Source organism: Myripristis murdjan, chromosome 24, assembly GCF_902150065.1.
Source record: "Myripristis murdjan chromosome 24, fMyrMur1.1, whole genome shotgun sequence".
Taxonomy (NCBI): Eukaryota; Metazoa; Chordata; class Actinopteri; order Holocentriformes; family Holocentridae; genus Myripristis; species Myripristis murdjan.
This window is the reverse complement of record NC_044003.1, coordinates 30,376,955-30,392,832: the sequence shown is the minus strand read 5'-3', so window position 1 is coordinate 30,392,832 and position 15,878 is coordinate 30,376,955. Positions and strand designations below refer to the sequence as shown.

Genomic DNA, 15,878 nt, shown 5'->3' with positions numbered 1-15,878 from the left:
AATTGCAGTTGGTAACACTACATTCAAAGTTGGCCCTTCTGCCGTGGCAAAGCTAACCATCAACAGCAAATTCTTGTTTCCTTGGATGGCAACGTCATGACATGACAGCCCAAAATGTAACGGGCACTTCCCTGTCCAACAGAAAACAGGTCAACAGAACATCACTCTTCATCCTCATCCTCTCCCTCAGTGCTCACCAGCAGCTGAAGGCCAACCCCAGATTCACTCTCATCGTGGGTCGAGCTTTGTCTGCTTGGTGTTTCGCCTCGCTACATTTCCATCCATGTTTGGGATTTTCATTGCCTCCTATTGGACGTGGTGCTGTTGATCTAACACTGTAAGCTGTGATTGGCTGGAGCCTAAACACCCACTGCCCAAAGATTGATGCCCAGAAGAGTCCCGAGTTCAGCAAAACAAGAAAATCCAGGCAGAGGGCAGTGTCTCTGCAGACACACACACCAACACACACTGTTAGTGCCTCAGAAGTGATGATTTAGACAAGGGATTATTTTTGTATAAGTCTGCACATTTTTTGTGGAAATCCTGCTCATTCTGCCTTTAAATAACCGATGAAGGCTCTGTGGGGACCGAGTATCTGTGCAAGTCTGTTGGAGACCCGGGCATCGCAGCTGGATAAAGCTGCCATGCCTGGCCTGAAGCAACAAACTTGCTCACTTGTTGGATGCCTGGGCATCGCAGCTCGTTGGATCAAGCTGCGATGCCCGGCCTGAAGCAACAAACTCCCACACCTGTGCTTTCTCCTTCCGATGATGGCTCTGTGGGACACTTGTCCCCGGGGAGAGCTGGAGGAGGGACCAAGTATTTGTGCACGTTTGTTGGACCCCTGGGCATCACAGCTGCAAACCAACAAACTTGTGCACTTGCTGGCATCGCCGCTCGTATGATCAGTGTGGGACCTGAGCCAAACTCACCGTTTGTGCTTTCTCTTTCCGATGAAGACTTAGAGGGACACCCGCCCACCATGGGACCTGGAGGAGGGACCAAGCATTTGGTCCTGGCCCGATTGAGTGGCGGCCCATGACCAAATAGTTGGTCCGGGCTGAACCAACAAACTTGCACACTTGCTGGCATCGCAGCTCACTGGATCAGTGTGGAACCTGGATCAAACTCTCTCTTTGTGCTTTCTCTGTCCGATGAAGGCTTTGTGGGACACCCGCCCACTGTGGCAGATGGAGGAGGGACCAAGTACTTGGTCCAGGCCTGATTGAGTGGCGGCCTGTGGCCGCCAATCAGTTCTTTGTGTGTGTGTGTGTGTGTGTGTGTGTGTGTGTGTGTGTATGTGTGTGTGTGCGCGCGCGCGTGTGTACAGGCACGCCTTCTTGAGTGCGTGCGCTTAAGACAGGGGAGCAGTGGTTGAAAAAGCAGTAGAAACTGCTATTCAAGTAGGAGTAACTCCATATCATGCTGATATTTAACCCAAGCAGCCAAGAAGTAGAAGTAATGTTGTAAAAGTGAGAAGTAAATCATTGAAACGACAGTATATTAGGACTATTGTAGGAACAAAAAAATTGCAGAGCTGTAGAGGAGGCGTAATATTAGAAGACATGAAATCTATGGGGAAAAATCGAAGATTCAGTGATTATTAAATCAGAAAACTATAAATATTAATTATTATTATTTTTTTAATTGACCTTTTAGCCAAGGACCCATCACTTGACTTTTAAAGGTTGGATCAGACACACACTGCAGATGCTGCTGCTTGCTGTGCTTTACGCCTGCAGCTGAAGACCTCATCAGCTTCTACTTTGCAAAGGGATTCGGTAACAAGGAAATCCTGGTGATTTTAGGGTTCACTATGATGATGATAAATGATTACAGCAAATACAAATACAAATCATTTACTCATCATAGTTGTTTTAACAAGCGTGTGCTTGGATGAAATGTAAAATTCAGGCTGCCGTGCTGCAGCATCATCACTTAAAACAGCGGTGTATTCAGCGCAGACGTACCGGTATGTAACGTCAAGCTAACAGAAACGATAAAGTTCTGAACAACCTGTTGCATTACGCAAGTGTTGTAAGTATGGAAGCCGAGGCCATTCTCCTCGCGATTGTAGCCCAAAAACTGTCTGAACAGGACGTTACTTTACATCACAGGTGTCAAACTCGTGCCATGGAAGGCCAACAGGCTGCAGGTTTTCATTCCAGGTTTTCACCTGGTGGAGTTTTTGGTTGGAATGAAAACCTGCAGCCTCTTGGCCCCCCATGGCACGAGTTTGACACCCCTGCTTTACATGGATCATTAATTATAGGGGTACTGCAATACATTCAATGTCCACTATGAAAAAAACAGTTGTTAAACATTGTTTCCAAGATTTGTACCATAGGCCTACACAAATGAGTTTTAAGTTGAATAAAAGTTGCCATATTGTTGAGAAAAACAATAAACTATGTCTGATTTATCATCATACTTACCACATACATGTGCTTTTACCTCCTCAAATGATGGGCAACATTTTAAACAAAGGCTGCACTAATATAGCGACTTGGAAGCCATAATGGAGCACTAACGTTTAAGTCGCGGAGGCTTAAGACAACGTTACACAGCGTTACGTATCATAACGTAGTTGAATACACCCCAAGTAACCATCATCACGTTTCCCCAATGTTAGGATCTCATTATTATTATTCAGAGAGACCATTTCTTCACCTTAGTGCAATTGTTAGTTAGGTAGTTTGTTTGTTTGTTTATTAAGGGGCCCATATTATACTGTCTGTTTTTCAGATAATGTTGAATCAAATCAAATATTCAAATCAATATTTGTGTGTTGTGTGTGCTGGTCTCCTGCCCCCTTCCTCTCTTCCATTTCCAACAGTGGAAGCCATGTGGTTGGATCTTTCTTTTGTCTGTGATTTGGAATGACTAAGTTTAGTCAAATTATTCCTGTACTGAACTTGTGCTGGTAGGGCTTTCATGCTTGCTTGATTTTTCTTTGGAATAAAGGTTATGCTGGTGTAGGAGCTAAGAGTTTTTATTATTGGTATAGTGGTGTATTGGTGTTTATGCATTTTCTCACGTGGATAATTGACTGATTGAGCCACCGGCGTTGATCCACAGGGGGGGTTTAGAGTTAGTATGAATGAAAACATGAAGGTCAGCTTGACATTTACAGTAACCGGAGGAGGGCAGTAACACTCCGTCGCTGCATCAAGTCTGCCAGAAAATAGAGCAGAAGAACATGCAAAGCTGGTTAGACCTGAGAGTTTAAAAAAGAAAGAGTTCTCACTCAGCCTCTATTTCCAGATACTGCAGTTTGCAAAATGACAGGTAGCCTGTGAGATGCTGTTGTAGGTTTTCTTTTTTCCATATAAGGTTTGTTTGGACCAAATTAAAGTGTTACTGCATTGTTCTGCATGCGCTAGGCAAGGAAAGATTTGTTTTGGGAAAAAAAAAAAAAAAATCATCTGTATAAATCGCAGCTGATTTAATGAATACCCCATGGATTAGCTCTGTTTCACCAAATTAACTTCAGGTACTGGGTACAGAATCAAAACATCAGATTAAAATGCGAAGTCTCCTCAGCACCAAGAAACATTCTGTTGGCAGAAAGTTGAACTCGCCAATAATTAGACGAACATACCATCTCCATTCTTCACTGCCACTATGAAGAAATATATGTCTGAAAATTATCCATTTATTGGGTAATGGACTTCAAACATTTATAAACTTATCGCCCACTGACGTGAGATCGTTGCAGGGAAAAGCATTAATATCCGGACTTAAAATACCACATATGATTTGGGGAAAAGTTGTTTTGGCGTTAAAAACTGATCAATATTTTGATGGAATCGCTCAGGGCTTGACCAGTTTTCTTTTTACTGTTGAGTGATGCCTCTGCAAACACGACGATCTTTGACTAGCTGCACACAACCCGGGCAGCGGTTTCCTAGAAAACACCGCCGCTGCTCATTTCGCTAAAGGAACATGACTGCAGGTCATAATTACGAAGGCTGAGGAGATACGCTGGAGGAGGAGTGGCTGACAATCACCTCTTTAGATGCTGCTTACCAAGGCAGGTTGAAGTTTATCAGAAACCTCAGCTGTCATAACCCGTCTTATGTCCGCGGTGTCGGTTACATTACGCTAGCCAGCAAGCTCACTACGTTAGCTAACATTAGCTCGATGCGGCTAATTGCCGGTTATTTTAATAAGCCACAAAGTATCAGGGTATTCCGTCTTGACAGGCAGCCAAATTCATTTTGAGCTACTCATTATTATGTTTTTAACATCGTGGGAGCTATGGAAAACGTGTTTGGAGTGTATATCCAGACCTTGTACGGTGGCTGTCTGCACATTCACCGCCGCAGTGTGGTATCTGTGGGGCCGCAAGGTCCAGGTCAGTCCGCGGAGACACCAGCCGCTTGGCTCTGGGTTTTCCGGAACTTTGTTCTGTCCTGCTGGTCCTGGATCCAGGTTTTATCTAGTTTTAAGTGGGCAGGTGATAATGATCAAGAACGGAAAGTGTCTCCTTAAGTCTCTTTGTTGCCACATAGTGTTAGACAGGCTCATACTATCAGATAAAGTAACGACGTCTTTAACATCGGTTGTTTCTATTGTTTGCTATGAACTATGGCTCACTGATATGAGCGGCAGCAAATAACTCGATACCTTTGACCGAATTTCTCAGTAGCGATTTTGTGGCGGTGTGTCCAGACACTAACAGACTAATAGACCTTTTCCACAGCAGTTAAACACAGGTGTTACTAATGACATTTCCATGCAGGTGTAACAACCAGGGTCCTAATTGTGCATTCTGGTTCAGTGGAAGGGCTCTGCTGAACTGAAATGTTATGAACTCTTAATTATTGTCATTAGTAACACCAGTGCTACTTCATGTCAAAATAGCTGCTTTAAAAAAAGTCTTTTGGTGCTTTCACAAGACATTTATACACAAAAGGTTGTTAATTATCAATGAAAATGTGAATATATTGACAAGGGGTGGGATAATAAATCGATAATGCACTACATTAAGATGCTTCCTACATATCTGAATTTAAACTTACTTTGCACAGAGGGCACGTTTGAGTTCCTATGAGGCATATTTGTTCCCTGCCTTGAGGTATTTTATCTGGAACTGCTCTGTCATGTGCATGTTGGAGTCTCTCTGTGTGTTAAAGCACTGAGAAACACAACTGTTTCCTCCTTAACGGAAAATGATGTTGTCTTTTCCATTCAAAGTTTTCTTCGTCAGTTACAGATACCTTTATCTATCATAGCTGGTTATCTTACGGTTATATCACAGCATCAGCTGTATCATAATACTAGAAACTGACCAGCAGTGGATTTTTGAAGGCTGATATAATAACTATTGTTCAGGGCAGGAAAGGGCAGATAATTTAACTATTTTATCTTGGACTTTGGCACAGTTAAATTAATTAAACTGAATTGAATAAGATTATTCCATTATCGTGTACAGCACATAAACTATCATTTTATTTATATGTTTATTTGTATGTTAAACATTTAGTTAGTTATTCATGGCCCTTTTGCCGAAGGACAAGTAATTTTTGTGTAGGGGTTAGAGGGTAGGGGCTACTCATTTTACTTTTTACCTGTCAGCCATTGGCCACGATCTGAGCCATGATACTGATAGTTTGTAAAACATTGTATTTGTACTTATTAATGGGCCAGCTGATTAACTGGTCGACCTCTATAATACCATCATTATTGTGCGTACAATATCGTGATAGTGCCTTAGTGAGTTCAGATAATGACAGCCCTTTATTGTAAAACAACTAGGAAAACACAACACTTATATCACAACATTATGAATCCAAAGTAGGGATGATTTGTAGCCTCATATCATGATGTAGACATAATGTCAGTCTATTGCCCAGTCTTACAGTGGATATTGGTTGTTTTGTTCACTTGCACACTGTTTGTCACAGCACTACACACTTAAACACACATGTGACATCTCCATCTCCCACACTGGCTGCTCTTACCCCCTCACACTCACTCAACTTGTTTTTTTAGCATTCTTTCATGTCACATATGCTAATTCTGTCACCCCTCTCACTTCTCCTCTGTCTCTTGTCTCTCAGACACCAGTCCTGGTGTGCAGCAATGCCTTCCGCACGTTCCTGCAAAAGCACTGCCCTGTGGTGGCTGAGCGTTACTGTCCCACTCCCTGGTGCTGGGGAGGCCGGCTACAAACCCTGGTCCAAGCCTTCATCAAATCCAGACCCTCTGTCAGCTATCGCAAGTAGGATCACAGCTGTTGCACAAGATCTTCTGTCCTGTTAGATTCCGTTTGCTGGACAGTCATCTAATTATCTTTGTTTTAATAAAATACTAGCTACATAGCTTAAATGATAGCTATATGTTGTGGAAATTAGGGGTTGTCAATTTATTGGACCTCACTAATTACTGTGACTGATATTCAGAATTTTTCGGTAATCGGTATCTTAAATTTGAATGACGAATTTTGATGACCACTATGAAACCAGTCAGACGCTGCCTCTCCATCTGAAAGAGAGCAGAAGAAAAGTGAGTGTGCGGGGCAGTGTTTCCAATGACATGGCTGATGGCAATCAGCATTGCTGAGTTGAGTATTTAAATATATCATTTTAATAATTATAATGACAGTTGTTGTGTTTTATCAATATTTTTTCGGTTTCTGAGTAAAGTGAAATATATACAGAGGGGAAAAAGTTAAATATTAGCTCGAGAGGTTTTGGGAGTTTTATGGTATATTTTATACACTGTACTGTATTTGAATTATACAGTAATGTGATTTTGAATTTGAAAAGTGATTGAAACAGCAGTAGTGTATTTGGAACAGTCAATAAAATTTAGTAAGTAGCAAAGTGGCCTGTTTAATTACTTTATATTCATATAATAAACATGTCAATGTTATAATTGGCATCAGCCCTGAAAAATCAATATTTGTCAACCCTTAGTATAACCCCATTATTCACCAAACAAGCTCTAAGATGAAGTTGTACATTTTATGATGAACCGATTGTAAGTTTTGGTATTAATAATATGAATTCCCTAGCCATTTTCCAAGTACAGTGCTTCATGTATGACCCTCTTGTCTTTCTTTCTAATCCTTTTTTTCTCTTTCTCTGTGTCTGCTTTCCCCTCCCTTCACACCCTCCGCCCAAGCAGTGAGCTGATCCGTACAGCTGATGGAGGCCAGATCTCTCTAGACTGGGTGGACAATGGGGCCAGTGCGGCCTACCCAGAATCCTCCACTCGCCCCACTGTGCTGATCCTGCCGGGCCTGACGGGGAACAGTCAGCAGCCCTATGTGCTCCATGCCATTAGCCAGGCAACCCGGCGAGGATACAGGTCAGCCATTTCCCAATGCACCTTGGTCTGTGCTTTATCTGTGTGTGCAGAGAAGATAATTACTCAGTGCTTGGATTGCGGTTACACTCAAATCACATATATGACTCTGGATCAGTTCATACTTACAAAGAAATAATTGATGAGATGATATGGCTGCTGCTGTTGTTTTCATAGCAGTGTTCATTTTGTTGACTAAAAGAAATAAATAATAATAATGCAATAATATTAAAAAGTAATAAAACATATTTATCACCAGCGCTTTTTCCAGTGGTGGAAGTTAGACTAAAACTAAACAAAAATGAACCTTTGTTGACAAAAATGATGTTGAAATATAAGGACATATTCATCAACAAATAAAGAAGAGACAAAAATGTCAGAAACAGATGAATGAAACCACAACCCCTGACCAGTTTGGAAAAGAACAGATGGACAAACTTTACCTCTGATTTTCATCCAAGTGCCATCAGAGAACTTAACTCTAATAACTGACCACATACTAATTCCAGTATGTGTATGTTCTTTGTTTGTTTTTTGTTGTTGCTGCTGTTTAATACTTCTCCTTATTTATTATAATCTTTCAGGTGTGTGTTTTTACATAATCCACTGGAGAAACTTAATTTTGTTGTACACTCTCTAGTGACAATAAATGCATTGATTTGAATTAAATACAGCATCAATACAAACACAAGCATGCAAAATACAAAAAGAACCCACTAATTTAATGAGGAAAAAAATAAAACCACCTGAAGTTTTTGTCTCAGTTGAATGAGTTTATTTCAGACATGTTAGAAACAATTAGTTATCCTTTACCCTTAACCAAAAATATATATGTAATGCATGCTTGAAAAGGAGCAAGAGACGCATTTATTTACTCCTTCTTCTTTACTCATTTTTCAAATTGCTCAAATTGAATACAACCACATGTACATGAACTGTTTATAAATATTTATCATTCAGATGTCCAACTGACACCTACTAGTGCCACATTTAACATTTACTATATACACATAAAAAAACAAATTTTGTCATGAAGGTGCCAAACTGATGTCTCAAACCTTTTACAAGTCGGAGGAATCAGTGCCTTAAAAATTCTGTGCTTTTGTATAATTAGTGGTCAAGCTGGCAGCTTGCACACTCATGTTCTTCCTACTATTTTACTTTCTTTCTTTCTTATTCCGTACATTTTTTGGCACATAACGCCTCCTACAGCTTTCGTTTTAGGCCCACACAATGAATTGGAAAAATGTGCGGCCCGATTGGGAGAAGTGTGCTACTACTTTTATAAGCATTCCGACTCACGTAATTCTCGAAATTCCAATTTTATGGAAAATTTTGGCCATCCGAAATGAATGGCCAACACTTCCCAAGGCTCTGAAGCGCAGAGCTTTTGACCTGCGTCCACACACCAAATACAAGAAACGTGCGTCTTGAGGAGAAGAAGCGTTGTGTCGATTTTCATGGCGCTCCGACTTTCCGTTTTTCCGCAATTCCAGTTTGAAGCCGAAATTTGGACGCAGTACACACTAATGGCGGAATGTTCGGAGTGCTAGAGTGAGTGACATTACAGCTAGAGTGCAGCAGCCCTGGAAAATCGTCTACAAATTTTGTCTTAAACTTGCTATCCTGGCCACAATTTTCACTCCACATGCATAAATTTAGGTAAGGTAGTAGGAAAACTAGTTTTTCTTTGAAAAATGTAAATACAAAAGCAAAGTAGCTTCAACTTTTTAAACGCTGACACTTAACGAGGCAGGAGTGCCAGCTCTCTCCCCCATAGTCTCCCATTAAATCTGTGGAGAGAAGGAGAAACACACACTTATTTTTGGGAGTTGAAAAATCATTTTTGCACAGTTTGAAAGCCCAAAGCCTTACCTTTCTCATGATACCTTTTATTTTCTGCTCAGACTTACTGTCATTGAGGAAAAAGGATTTGTTTGACCACTACTTTCAGGAGATTCTCTCCCAAGCACCACTGTCACTCCTCCAGCTTGCCCATGCAGTTTCCCCAGAAACTGCACTTTTCTAGTTAAAAAATGCTCTTCCATTTAACTTATGGAAGTGATAAATATTAAGTTTCACATTTAAACATTCCAAGGGTTTACTTCATAAATAAACCTTTTTCACAGCGGTCACTTTGGTGTGAAACAGCAGGTAAACACAGATGTTACTAATGACATTAATAAAACTTCTGTTTCATTTAAGTGGAGCAGAGTGTTTCCAGTGAGGCAATGTGCACAATGCCAGGACCAGGGCTCTCTTTGACCGAAATGGAAAACCCTAAATTATTGTCCTTTGTTATACATGTATGTTTTTCCCTCCCAGATGTGTGGTCTTCAACAATAGGGGCTTTGGAGGGGAGGAGCTACTGGTGAGTTGAATTGTCAGCCTATGGGTCAGTCACACAGCACCAACATTTTCTTTGCCTTCTGTTTATTTTACGCTAACGACAAGCAATCTGAGTTTGTTTCTGATTGTGATGCTACTCCACTTCATTCACTCATTGTGCAAATTTGCTCAGCCAGTATGGAGGGAGTCAGTAGGATTAATCCCTTTCTAAGTTAAAAAAAATGTTCTGAAGGATACACATCGACACACGTTGGGGCATGACGTTAATTTTTGACGCTCTTTCCAGCCTGCACTGGGTGTGCAGCGCTGCAACAGATCAGATGTGTTACACTGCTGTGGAGTAGTAAATACCACTATATAGGCAAGACCCCAAACTCTCACTTTAAGAATTAGGTCTTTCATTGACAGAGTGGGGCTGCACCTAATGACTGTTTTATGACTCGATTAACAATTGTGTTTTCAGGTAGTTGATTATTTTAATGACTATTATATTGATGAATTTACCAAAATAGAGATGGCAAAAGAAACAAAACTTTTATCATGTGATACATCTCAATGTAGAAATATGTTATGTGCTGATAATGAATTGTTAAGCTTATAAAGTGTGTTAATTTAGGCTAACATGCTGCCATCGTGCTGCCAGGAGGACAATCCAAAACATTTAAAAGTCTGTCAAAGACAGGACATCTTGACATACACCATGCAAATTGATGTATTTCTGTATTTACCGTAATTTCCGGACTATAAGCCGCTACTTTTTTCACACGCTTTGAACCCTGCGGCTTAAACAACGATGCGGCTAATCTATAGATTTTTACGGGCTAACGGCCTCCAGGGGGCGCTCTAGCAGGAAGCGCAAGAGCAAGACAGACAGGTGGAAGAGATGATGCGCCGAGGAAGACGCTAGTTTGATTGTGTTTTGAACAGTCATTTTGCGCATCATGCACACTATAGATGCACACACCCTCATCATGGAAAACACACGAAGAAATGCATATGTTGCAGGTTTTAAGTTGCGTGATGAACAGGACAGCACAAGCACAAATTCGCCTCGAGACGAAAGTGACATTGAGAGCGACAACGAAAGAGAGACTGAGAAAGTGTGTGACGAAGTCATTCTGAGGCTATTCAATTCCGACACTGAAGAAGAGGACTTCAGTGGTTTTAGTGCGCAGGAGGAAGATGAAGATAGCGATCAATGACTTTTCTGGTAGGCAAAAGGCCTACGGCTGGTAGGCTGGTTATTTTTTTAACCAGCCGTGTTACTGCCGTTTTACTGTCGCTGTACTGCCGTGTTACAGGCGCTGCTCGGAAAAAAGCATTTATTTAAGTTAAAAAAAAAAAAAAAAATTTCTGTGTACCATCTTTCTGTGTAAATATCTTATGTTACAACGTGGACACCTGCGGCTTATAAAGAGGTGCGGCCTATATATGTACAAATTCTTTTTTCTTTTTAAATTTAGTTGGTGCGGCTTATATTCAGGTGCGCTCAATAGTCCGGAAATTACGGTACTCTGACCATCATTCCAGCCCAATGATTGGGAGCCTGAGAAACAAGAAACAGAGGCTACTTTTGAGTGCCAAGAACTATTAAATGCTATCATTCTTCCCAGATATAACTGAAACTAATATATATGAGTACAGTGAGAGAAGTTGGCTGTGCAGTCTCATGTGGAACATTGTTTCCATCTCTGTCCTTCTGTCCTCCTCAGACTCCCCTGACCTTCTGCGCTGCCAATACCTCAGATCTTGAGCGTGTGGTCCTCCATGTTAAAGAGCTCTTCCCACAAGCCCCTTTACTGGGTGCTGGTGTGTCTCTGGGAGGGTGAGTTGGTGCTCTGTGTAATGGTTAACAACAACCTCAATGTCTCATGTCAGGGTGAATGTTAATAATTACTTTATGGTCTGTGTGTTGCATTCTCGTCTCTGTTGCTCTGCCAAATCCCTCTCAGTGCTTAGCCTTTTTCTTCTTTCTCATTTTATTATCTTAACCCTTTTGTTTATATTGCTGTCACTTGGCACATCTGTCGTTTGTCCCGGTTTCTTCTCTCACCAGCATGTTGCTGTTGAACTATCTGGCCCGGAAAGGCAGCGAGTCAGGACTGGTGGCCGGCATCACGTTGTCTGTCGCCTGGAATACAGTGGAGTCCACAGCCTCTCTGGAGCAACCAATCAACTGGCTGCTCTTCAACCGACACCTCACAGTCAACCTGTGTCAAGCTGTCAACAGGTCAGATGAGTGAATGTTCACTATGACTGTCTCTTCATCTTAAAGGAAAGGTTCAGTATGTTTCAACACAGGGCATTATAAAATGTTGATTCCCACATTTATTCCACATGGTAGAAGCTCACCACTAGCTTTAGCATTTAGCACTCTGTTGGCTGGACTGCAGTGCGGACCAGTATGGCAACATTTTCATCTTCTGAAAAGGCATTTTTTTCAAAAATGTCTTTTTGAGAACAAGAACCTCACAATACAATCCCATGTTACAACTTTTTTTTTGTTTTTATTGAGACCAACTTTTAAGTAACTATTGATTGTTACTGTTTATAACCTGTTTTTACAGCACAACCCAGACATTTGTGAACCTCTGCAGAGCATAACAGAAAGCAGTTTGAAAAGTTGTCGGTAGTAAAACTTGGCTGAGCCAGCAGACAGCAGAACGGTGTGGATTTATACAAGGCAACTGTCTATTATGAAGGCTAAATAAAATTTATTATTATTATTATTATTATTATTATTATTATTATTTTGCTTAAATGGCTTTGGCTTGGTATTGTCATATCTGAGTATGTTGTGTTAGCAAGAAGCTTGAGCCAGGTGGCTTATTTGTCATCACCCAAAGCTAGTGGTGAGCTTGTGTACACTTTAAAATGATGGGAATCAGAATTTTAATGCAGCCATGGTACAAATGTTCAGAACCTATCCTTTAATTGCTCAATTTAGTTCAATAAATAGAAGATGTGGACTTAATTTTGAAATCTGTTTGTCACAGGCACAGGAAGATGCTGGAGAAAGTGGTGGACATTGATTACGTGATGAAGGTAGGGCCTCTTCTTCAGTTTTCTGCAGCAGCAGGTTTAGTTTCACACTACTGCCAGATATAGCTTTTAAGGTCGCTTTACCTTGGTGTGTTTGTTATTGCTCTCAATCCATCCTATTGTCGGTTCATCCCTTCTAGGCGCGAAGTATCCATGAGTTTGACGAACGCTACACATCTGTGCTGTTTGGTTACAAATCTTGTCTGGACTACTATTATGATGCAAGCCCAGACTACAAGCTCCCCAGGACAGCCGTGCCCATCCTGTGCCTCAATGCTGCGGACGACCCCTTCTCTCCCAAACATGGTTAGTACTCAGTACATAAGAGGGTGGTGTGATTAATCGTAGAATATCTAACAGTTTCAAATGCATTTTCCTAAAATTGAGTATTAAAGAAGGAAATGTTCACATTTTCTGTGCTCAGTATTAACTCTTTATGCTATGGAGTTTCTTCTGTCACTTGTGCTTTATACACTCATTTTCTTCTTCATCTCACTAAATTTCTACACCTTTGTTTATATATTTCCCACCACCCAGCCTTCCCGTTGGCCCTAGCCAAACACCTGCCTAATGTTGCCCTGTTGGTGACAGCCCACGGCGGGCATATAGGCTTTTTGGAGGGCATTTTCCCCCGGGGTGAGGGCTACATGGACCGCTTGATAGGCCAGTACATCGAAGCAGTTTTTGAACACCCAGGAGACCTGAAGAGGGCCTGCAGCATCAAACAGGAATGAAGGGCCAATCATCTTTCACACCCTCATCACCCTCGCCGTATTCTGAACCTGTCCAAATCACTGCCAGGAGCAACAGAGAAGGTGGAGTCCTTGGTGCTACATCAGAAACAAAATTAGAAAAACAGTTTTTTCCAGCTTATCAGTTTTCCTACTCACAGATTGTAGCATCTCCTCTGTGTCTACACATGAAGTGACCAGCCTGACATGTAACCTCTTGATTGCACTGCAACTCTGTCGATCTACCTCTTCATCATCTCAGGCTCTCATTCACTGACCAGTTAGAGACATTATAACACAGTAGAATCAAGCTGTTGAAGTTGTTTTCCCTGTATTCAAGGTAATCACAAGCTGATGCCTTATATCTATATACAATGTCATTTTTAATCAAAATCGTTTCCCTGCACCAGTCTCTCATCAGAGTAGGGCTGTGTGATGGACTAAAACTTCTGTCACGAAATGGATCATTTCATATTTTGATAAAAATACATATCAAACAAATTTGATGAAAAAAATGTCTCCAAATTAACCACATGCATCATGATTACTCTTTGTAGTAATTTTGCATTCAAGATGACTATAGTGATAGAGACGATAGAGGAAAATCACCACTGAAAGACATTTTTCTCTCATCCCACGATATATGTCATTATATCGCACAGACCTACATCAGAGTGCTGTCATCACAGCTACAAAGGCCCATTCTGGGTAGCATCCATCTATTCTCTATACCAACTTATTCCTCATCAGGTGTATGTGTGGCTTGAGCCCATCCCAACATGCACTGGGTGGAAGGCAGAGAAAACCCTGGACAGACTGGCCTTTGGCAATTTAGAGAAGGGCTGAACAATTAATCAACATATTATCAAAGTCACAATGTCTAAACTGCAGGAGGTGATATTTTTTGATAGAAGTAAAATGTGTGTCAAGTGAAGTATTGTGGTGCCCTGGCCTACAAATTGTGGGCCAGTTTATTTAAGTGACAATGAAAATTAAGATGCATCATTTATCTGTCTCATGGAAATTGTGAATCACATTGCAATCACAGTATCTGTCAAAACAGTTGGAATATGACCAACTCATGTGACCTGCATGTCTTAGGGCTCTCCCATTTTTGCTCCCTCTTTTTTTTTAGTGAGCAAGCTGGCAGCTTGCACACTCACGTTCTTCCTACTATTTCTTTCTTTCTTTCTTTCTTTCTTTTTTTCTTTCTTTCTTTCTTTATTATTCTGTACATTTTATGGCCCATAACTCCTCCTACAGCTTTTGTTTTAGGCCCACACAATGAATTGGAAAAATGTGCAGCCCGATTGGGAGAAGTGTGCTACTACTTTTATAAGCATTCCGACTCACGGAATTCTCGAAATTCCTATTTTATGGAAAATTTCGGCCATCCGAAATTAATGGCCAAAACTTCCCAAGGCTCTGAGGCGCAGAACTTTTGACCTGCGTCCATGCACCAAATATGAAAAACGTGCCTCTTGTGGAAAAAAAGCAGTGTGTTGATTTTCAAGGCGCTCCGACTTTATGTTTTTCCTCAATTGCACTTTGAAGTCGGAATTTCGGATGCAATACACACTAATGGCGGATTGTTCAGCCTGCCAGAGTGAGTGACATCACAGCTAGAGTGCAGCAGCCCTGGAAAATCGTCTAAAAATTTTGTCTTTTACATGCTCCCCTGGCCACAATTTTCACTCCACATGCATAAATTCGGATAAAGTAGTAGGAAAACTAGTTTTGCTTTGAAAAATGTAAATACAAAAGCAAAGTAGCTTAAACTTTTTAAACGCTGACACTTAATGAGGCAGGAGTGCCAGCTCTCTCCCCCATAGTCTCCCATTAAATCTGTGGAGAGAAGGAGAAACCCACACTTTTTTAACTCGCTCTAGGGCAGGCATTTTTCAGGAGTTGAAAAATAATTTTGACACAGTTTGAAAGCCCAAAGCCTTACCTTTGTCATGATACATTTTATTTTCCGCTCGGAGTTACTGTTATTGAGGAAAAAACATTTGTTTGACCACTACTTTCAGGAGATTCTCTCCCAAGCACCACTGTCACTCTTCCAGCTTGCCCACGCAGTTTCTCCAGAAACTGCAATTTTCTAGTTTTTATTACTTTTCTTGATGTGTTTCTCTGATGAAAATTTACTGTTAATTTGCCTTGTTTGAGAATAATTCTCATTTGCCACTGAATCTTTGTGCCCTTTTTTGAAGCATCGCATTTATTCTGTATGTTTTATGTGGTCCCGTCAGAGGGGACTGACTGGTTGTACTCTACAGAGACTACAAGATTTCATGCTGCTGAAAACAAAATGCATACATTATTGCGTGTCAGAAAAATAGTTTGGACCATAAGCTCTTGACTAGGTGAAAATGGAGGTTTGTAGGAATTTTAATGATTATGAAAATTAGGATAGTAATGTTATCCTCTTGGTTTTGGAGT

The 15,878-nt window shown here is 41.0% G+C and overlaps 1 protein-coding gene and 1 long non-coding RNA gene across 3 annotated transcripts; one reads left to right on the top strand and one right to left on the bottom strand.

The window, feature by feature from the left end:
* Window positions 1-2,984: 2,984 nt before the first annotated feature.
* On the bottom strand, window positions 2,985-4,776 carry LOC115355686 (uncharacterized). The gene is made up of 3 exons (XR_003927898.1): window positions 4,630-4,776; window positions 4,293-4,441; window positions 2,985-3,174 (listed from the first exon to the last, which is right to left on the bottom strand). It is a non-coding gene; the product is annotated as an uncharacterized LOC115355686 (long non-coding RNA).
* On the top strand, window positions 3,937-14,619 carry LOC115355685 (phospholipase ABHD3-like). 2 transcript variants are annotated; one of them, XM_030046533.1, is made up of 9 exons: window positions 3,937-4,033; window positions 6,066-6,226; window positions 7,135-7,317; window positions 9,640-9,685; window positions 11,376-11,488; window positions 11,720-11,893; window positions 12,660-12,708; window positions 12,846-13,011; window positions 13,243-14,619. In XM_030046533.1, the coding sequence occupies exons 1-9, from the start codon at window positions 4,019-4,021 to the stop codon at window positions 13,437-13,439; spliced, it is 1,104 nt and encodes a 367-aa protein (XP_029902393.1). In that variant the 5' UTR covers window positions 3,937-4,018; the 3' UTR covers window positions 13,440-14,619. The 2 variants fall into 2 exon arrangements, with proteins under 2 accessions (XP_029902393.1, XP_029902394.1); XM_030046534.1 differs by lacking the exon at window positions 3,937-4,033 and adding an exon at window positions 4,057-4,357.
* The last annotated feature ends 1,259 nt before the right edge of the window (window positions 14,620-15,878 follow it).

Bases quoted from the DNA above. Each gene is read 5' to 3' on its own strand.
- LOC115355685 (XM_030046534.1), top strand. From the start codon at position 4,238: ATGTTTTTAACATCGTGGGAGCTATGGAAAACGTGTTTGGAGTGTATA. The intron at 9,686-11,375 runs GTGAGTTGAATT...TGTCCTCCTCAG, and splicing joins TTGGAGGGGAGGAGCTACTG to ACTCCCCTGACCTTCTGCGC. The intron at 12,709-12,845 runs GTAGGGCCTCTT...CATCCCTTCTAG, and splicing joins ACATTGATTACGTGATGAAG to GCGCGAAGTATCCATGAGTT.